At 54.8% G+C, this 6305-nt stretch overlaps 3 protein-coding genes across 3 annotated transcripts in view; all 3 read right to left on the bottom strand.

Annotated features, from left to right (window-relative positions):
- Positions 1-703, bottom strand: part of VDBG_10075 (predicted protein) — a gene marked incomplete at both ends in the record, with an annotated part of 2622 nt that extends 1919 nt beyond the window's left edge. The window contains 2 exons of the mRNA XM_002999735.1: positions 74-330; positions 503-703. Coding sequence (XP_002999781.1) covers positions 74-330; positions 503-703 — 458 coding nt within the window. The remainder of the gene's footprint in view (positions 1-73; positions 331-502) is intronic.
- Positions 704-1090: 387 nt separating this feature from the next.
- VDBG_10074 (hypothetical protein) lies at positions 1091-1401 on the bottom strand (the record flags this gene model as incomplete). Its single annotated transcript, XM_002999734.1, has 2 exons — positions 1091-1107; positions 1133-1401. The coding sequence occupies one exon, from the start codon at positions 1399-1401 to the stop codon at positions 1153-1155; it is 249 nt and encodes an 82-aa protein (XP_002999780.1).
- A 2287-nt stretch (positions 1402-3688) lies between these two features.
- Positions 3689-5417, bottom strand: VDBG_10073 (MFS hexose transporter; the record flags this gene model as incomplete). Its single annotated transcript, XM_002999733.1, has 3 exons — positions 3689-3962; positions 4023-4956; positions 5012-5417. The coding sequence occupies 3 exons, from the start codon at positions 5415-5417 to the stop codon at positions 3689-3691; spliced, it is 1614 nt and encodes a 537-aa protein (XP_002999779.1).
- Between the last annotated feature and the right edge of the window lie 888 nt (positions 5418-6305).

Genomic DNA, 6305 nt, shown 5'->3' with positions numbered 1-6305 from the left:
ATTCGCGCGGGAGCAGGGTAGGTGGGCTGCGTGGGAGGCTTGGGGGGCTCGCCGGTGGGGACCTGGAGCTGACCATCGTCGATCTGGGTGACGGGGTGGGAAGAAGGGGTCGCGGGCTCCGGGGCGGCACCGTAGTCGGCCTGCGCGGACCGCTTGCTCTTGCCGCAGGAGCGGGACGTAAAAAGCGACGGGGCTGCACTGCGGGGCCCAGTTGCGGTCGTAGAGGTTGGCAAAGTTGCCCGAGTTGCACTTGAAGAACGTCTTCTGGTCGCCAAGAGCGAGGAGGTTGTCGTCGCAGACAGCGAAGCCACTGGTGTAGATGGCATCAGCCTGGGCGGGGGCCGTCAAAACTGGGAAACTGGGTCAATCTGGACCTGGTAGTCGGGTACGGTCCCTTGGAGTCGGGTGAAGGACACCGTCCTTTGAGGTCCTTGAGTTCACAACCAGGGAGCCAGGCGCGCCGGCGCAAGAAGCAGCATCGCGCATCTACCACGTGTTAGACATGGGGGCATGGCAAGATGGAGCAGATCTCATCCTCGAGGCGCTTCATCTCCTCGGGGGCGGCGACGATGCTAATCTCGAACGAGTCGGCATAGGTTGTGCTGCAGCCGGCAGGAGCCGCTGCGGCCGGAGCCTTCTGTGACTGGGGAGCAGCCATGGCGGTGCCGACCATGGCGGCGAGAACGACGGGAGTGTTCTTCATGATGTGCTTTGTAGCGAATGTTTCAAAGTACCAAGTAACGACGGAAGGTAGACGTCTCAGGGCGTTCTACGTTTCAAGCGATAGTGATAGACGAACTGCAGCAGTTGAGAGAGAGTCTGATCGAGACGAAAGGCGCAGACAGGGAGTCCATTTATGTTTCCGTGGCCTCCCACCAACTCTGTTGTCAGGGGCTGGATCGGCAGCCCAGGTGGGTAGGGAGTCCAGGTGGCTAAGGCAGGGTGAGCAAGGGGTTGGGACCATCCCAAGAGTTGACGAATGACAGCCGCACATCACGACGCTGGGGAGGATTGGGTTTTCCGATCTCGTCATCACCAAGGGGAGAGCAGATCCCGGCTCGCGCGAAAGCCTCTCCAAGAAGCTGCTAGAGCTGGCTGGACTGATGGCTGGACTGATGGCTGGACTGATGGCTGGGATGGTTGGCCGGGCAGTCATGGTGGTTGGGGGGGATGACCGGCCATCTTGGAAAGGACCGATGGACGGACTTTGACGTCAAGAGCCAGCTGGCCTCGAGGTTCCGAAAGGCAAGTGGTTGATCGACTCTGCGTGGTTTGGAAGAAGTATCCGCCAGGCGCAGCGTGGCTTGTTTGACGTTGAGGTTGTGTCCGGCCGTCAGGGGAGGTGGCGGGGCGTAGGCCGCCGTCGAACCCCGAACTAGCCATCCACTTGGGAGCGGCCATCTGTGATCTCCGAAAGCCTTCTGTCGTTGCACGAGGGCCTAGCATGCATTAGCGTGCATCTAGGGAAGCCTCTGGATTTGCCCGAAAGGTGTTTGCGGAGGTTGGTTGGCACAGCAGGCGATCTGCTGCTGCACATAGCGACATTCATTCAACCCAATCGCACCCATCAGCCGGGCTCTTCTCAGCCATTGGATTTATCGCAGCTGCCAGGGAGGAGATGGGAGGCGTAGCAAAAAGGTAACTTTGGACTCGTCGCACGACGCCAGTCGTACCGTCCATCCACTCGAGGCTGGGTAACAAGACACCAACCCCTAGCCTGAAAGCCTGGCTAAAGTCCACATCAGCACCAGTTCAGAGGTGCTCCAAAGGCACTAGGGAGGCTGATCGTAGCACTTGGAAAGGACCTCGAAACACGGAAAACAAACACGCAGAAGAAAGCAGACGGAAGGCTGTGCCCAGCTGTGTTTCTTTGTTGTCCAACTGGAACAAAAACGTCTGCCAATCCCGTCATCCGTCGGCTCGACAGGGGTGTCGAACTGCGGGAAGCAGGGGGCGACCGCGGAGGCCAAGAGATCGCCCAGGAACCCCCCCTATCGCTGATCGGCTTCGCTGTCGAGTAAGCTTCTCTTGAGCACGCTAGCAGAGAGCCGGCGCCTGGCGTGGCTGTTTGTGGTTGAGGGTTGCTGGGGGCTTCCCCGCATAATGGACCTGTCAGAGGGCACGAGAGCAAGGGGCCCCGGCAACCGGAGTCGAGTGCTTCGAGACGTTTGGATGGTCGTCGAAGAGGATTGCGCGGCCAGTGTTTCGCGGAAGAAGATCGGTCGAGGGGCTTTCGGTCCATGGAGGGTCTGGACATGGGCAGCGCCAGGCCCCGAGAGAAAGTGATTGGGTGTCCTGGGTCGAGGTGTCCGAGCAACGGGTCCCGATCGACGCCATGAAGTCGTGATGATTATCGCAGCCTGGATAAAGATGGAAGTAGTTGTATTCGGATGGTTGATCAATGGAGTTACGACGTAACCGTTGGCTCATTTGATGTCACTTCTTCCTATCTGCACCAGAAAGGATCTTCCGGGCAGGTAGCCAGAGATTTCACGAGCTGTGCATGGTTGCTGCCTTACATAATCGTGGGCCTGCTCGATTCGACTGCCCTGCAGCCTGCGGTAAGTCGAAGCGCCGAACCCAACGCCATCCAGGAGCCAGCGCGTGATGGCGCGACGAACCGTCCAACAACCCCGAGCCCAAACTAGTTTCCTCGCCATGAGCCCCCGAGGTCGGATCATCTAGCGGATCCAGAGAGTCGGGCAGAGGAGAGCCGACCAACCAGCCGGCAACGCAAGTAGTCGTCATGTCATCTGCGTCCGGCGGAGACCATTGATATGCCCAGGAAGAGAGCAGCATTGGGGTGAATTGCCTTGAGCGCCACCCCTTGAGTAGGTAGTTATCTACCAGGGTACACTTTTGAATTTGACTTGTTTCTTGCGGAGACCAACAACTTCACACTCATCTTCATCGTCTCGCTGCATGACTTCGGGTCAGCGGTCGATGGCTGCTATTTACAACATGAGCGGGAATCCTTGCACCTCTGGCAGGCACACATCGTGAAGCTGGATGCTTCCGTCGCCTTTGGTACGCCTCAATCCATACACCCGGAGGTCTAGTCGCAAATGAAAAATCTGGGTCGTTCCGCTGCATCGTAAGGATAGAACCAAGCTCAAGAAAACACGCCTTGACTCACCGTCACTTTTGGTTGGAGCGACTAGTGGTCTGAACTCTTGTGAATGATGACCAGCTGACGATCGGGCAGAATTGTATCGCGCTATTCAGTGAGCTGATACCCAAGAAGGATATTTGATAGACATTCATCGGTATTTTGATTCAATGCCTCCCTGGGAATTGCTCGAATCTCTTTTGAAATCCTGCAACTTTTCAAACTTGTCATTTTTGCAATGGTTGTTTTGTCAGGAGGAAGGCGAGAAATCCCATCCGGTCCTCCATAGTGTGATCAAATGAGCAGAAGTATAGCCATCATTTACAGGCCTTAAAAGAACGATGGGAAACCAGGCCTTCGGCATTATTATATCTGCCAATACCAGAGCCCACCCAGCTCAGTCAGACGAGGTTCAAGACTTAGCCTCATTACTCCTACATCCATACCACCGGCAAACAGGATCTGCTCTGCATTAAAGACCGGACTGGAAAGGGACACCACCTCCGCTGAGGGTTTCTTGACCCACGTCGCATCCCACATCCCTTGCACAGATTACAAACTACCCACCACAGCTGGTGCTCAAACACGCGACTTTTCATTGCCGACGGCGTGAATGTTGATGTCATCTTCAAGGTGCTCGCCCGCGTGAATCTCCTTCTCGACCTGGTTCATGTCGACGTGGGCAATGGCATCGTCGCCGTCAAAGATACGAGCAATCTCCTCGAGGGTCGGACCCTTGGTCTCGACGTAGAAGAAATACACAAAGACGAGCTCGCAGAAATCCCAGAGCGTGTAGAACAACATGAAGTTCCAGTGGTTGGGGAGGTTGTCCCAGGCGATCTTGTTGGTTTGGCTATTGAACGGGGGTTAGTGAACATGCCTCCGCATCGTGTAGATAAAGGGTACTTCTTACTTGCTGAGAGCCAGGATGGCCTGGACGGTAATGTTCATGATCATCATGCCCTTAGCGCGAAGGTGGAAAGGCAAGACCTCGAGGGCGTAGGCGATGAGAAGACCTGAGAAACCGATATCATAGAAGATGCCGAAGATCCAGATGAAGACGAGCTGAGTGTATCCAGCAGCCGAGTTAGTCTCGTTCGAGTTCTCGTAGATCGCACCGGTGATTGTCCAGCAAACAAAGTTGACAACCATGCCCGTGATGGAGACCAGGAAGAGGGGCCGGCGTCCAAAGTAATCAACCGTCAGCGCAGCGGCGATGGCACAACCAAGGTCAAGAACCGCCTTGCCGGTCGACATGGCGAGCTTCTGGTTCTGGTTCGTAATCCCAGCACCTTCGTAGATGGTGTTCATGTAGTTCGAAAAGAGCGCGTTACCAGAGTACTGGGAAATGATACCGAGAGAGATGATAATGGCCAACCGCCACCGGTTCCCCTTGGTCCTGAGGAAATCGGCGTACGTGGTGGCCTTGTCTGCTTCCTTCTCCAAGCGCATCGTTTCCTTGATTTCCCGGTACTGGAATTGGACGGTAGAGTTGTTGACATCTCCTCCTCCGTGCCACTTGGTCAACATGGCCAGGGCATCTTCGTGGCGGTCCATGTTCATTAGGTAACGCGGCGACTCGGGGATCCACCACAGACCGCAAATCTGCATGACAGATGGGGTGATCTGAAGTAGAGTGATGGAACGCCACGACCAATTGCCATCAATATAAGCTGTACCCCAGCCTATCGAAGAGACAATAAGAGAGCCTAGATTCCAGAGACAGTTGTACACTGCCGTGACAGGGCCGCGGTGCTGAGGGTGACAGATCTCAGTGAGAAGGAGAGGGGACGACATCTGTGCCAGAGAGTTGCCAAAACCAAGAACAAAACGACCACCAATGTACACTGGGAAACGCATTAGCTTTTAGTTCTCGTCTCTTATGCACCTCAATCCACTTACTGCCCCAGCCATTCGAGAAGGCGCCCAAGAATCCTCCAAGGATCATGAACAAGCAGCCGATGAAAATGGCAGTCTTGCGACCATAGTGATCCGCAATGTAGGGAGTGATGAAGAACGAAATGATGCTACCAATGTTGAACATGTTGATGAGAATGCCCAGTTTGTTGTTGTTGGTGACGCCTTCTCCGAAATAATCCTCGAACTGCTTCATCATCTGTGAGGTATTGACGAGCATCCCATCGTAGCCAGTGGTCGCGGATGCTACCATGAGGAAGATAGTGAGGAAGTAGAGCTTGCGTAGATGGGGTTCCTTTGTCCATTGAACCTTCTCAAAACGAGGTGCTTCGGCCTGGGCAATCTGAATGTTGTCCGCCACTTGCTGGTCAGTCTTCAGCTTGGGTACCATGTTTGCGGTTGATCAGCGGTTACGTTGCTGAGTGGGTGTTGGAAGTGAGTGAAAATTGAAAAGATGGCCGGGGAAGGAACAAGATTGTCCTTCAAGGTGACTGAAGACCGTTTGCAAGGGGTCATCAAAGCTGCCCCAGAGCATCGTCTGTCAACGGGTTTTTATGTGCCATCAGCCAGGACGATATCCAGAGCTCGCCTCATCGGGCCCATGCTCCGATACATGGTTGCTGTACCCCTCTCCTCCGGTTCCAGTGTATCTCCTTTCCGCCTAGCCTTACACAAGGCAATCTGGTGTTAGAACGAGGGGTAACTTCCAGGGGTAGCAAGGGGCTTCAGCCGCCAGTCCCCAGCAGAAGTTTTCTGGACCTTAGCCGTACGGGACCGATGGCAATGGGCTAACCGCTTCTAGGACACCCTTTTCTGGCGTCCCGACGGACGGCTTTTGCCAGAGGTACAGGGTCTTCAACACCCTGGAAGCGAGGCTGCCTTGCATGGCCGAGTCAGGCGCCGCACGAACGGGGTTCCGCATGTAGTAGCACGGGACGGTCTCGGCGGGGAAATCCACATCAACTGCACCTCATCATATGGCCACGAGCGGAGGGTTTTGCGCTTTTTGAATCATCCAGATTCACTCATAAGAAAAGCCTCATGAAAATATTCAACTTTCTGAAGCACATGGAGCTAAGGTCTTTGAAGGATGTCGCCTTGCTATCGCAGGTCAACGAGTGTTGACAACAAAAGCATCACAGATCTCTTTCAAACATAAGGAATCAGATTAGATAAGAAGACATGTTCGTGGCTTCAAGACACCAACATGTTCACGGAATGTAGAGCTGGAATCCATTCCGGAGGTCAGGTGTCCGGTGTCAGATCTCTCGAGATACAA

The sequence above is a fragment of the Verticillium alfalfae genome, genomic scaffold (assembly GCF_000150825.1).
Source record: "Verticillium alfalfae VaMs.102 supercont1.18 genomic scaffold, whole genome shotgun sequence".
NCBI classification, from domain to species: domain Eukaryota; kingdom Fungi; phylum Ascomycota; class Sordariomycetes; order Glomerellales; family Plectosphaerellaceae; genus Verticillium; species Verticillium alfalfae.
The sequence above is the reverse complement of the archived record's forward strand: the minus strand, read 5'-3'. Positions and strand labels throughout refer to the sequence as shown.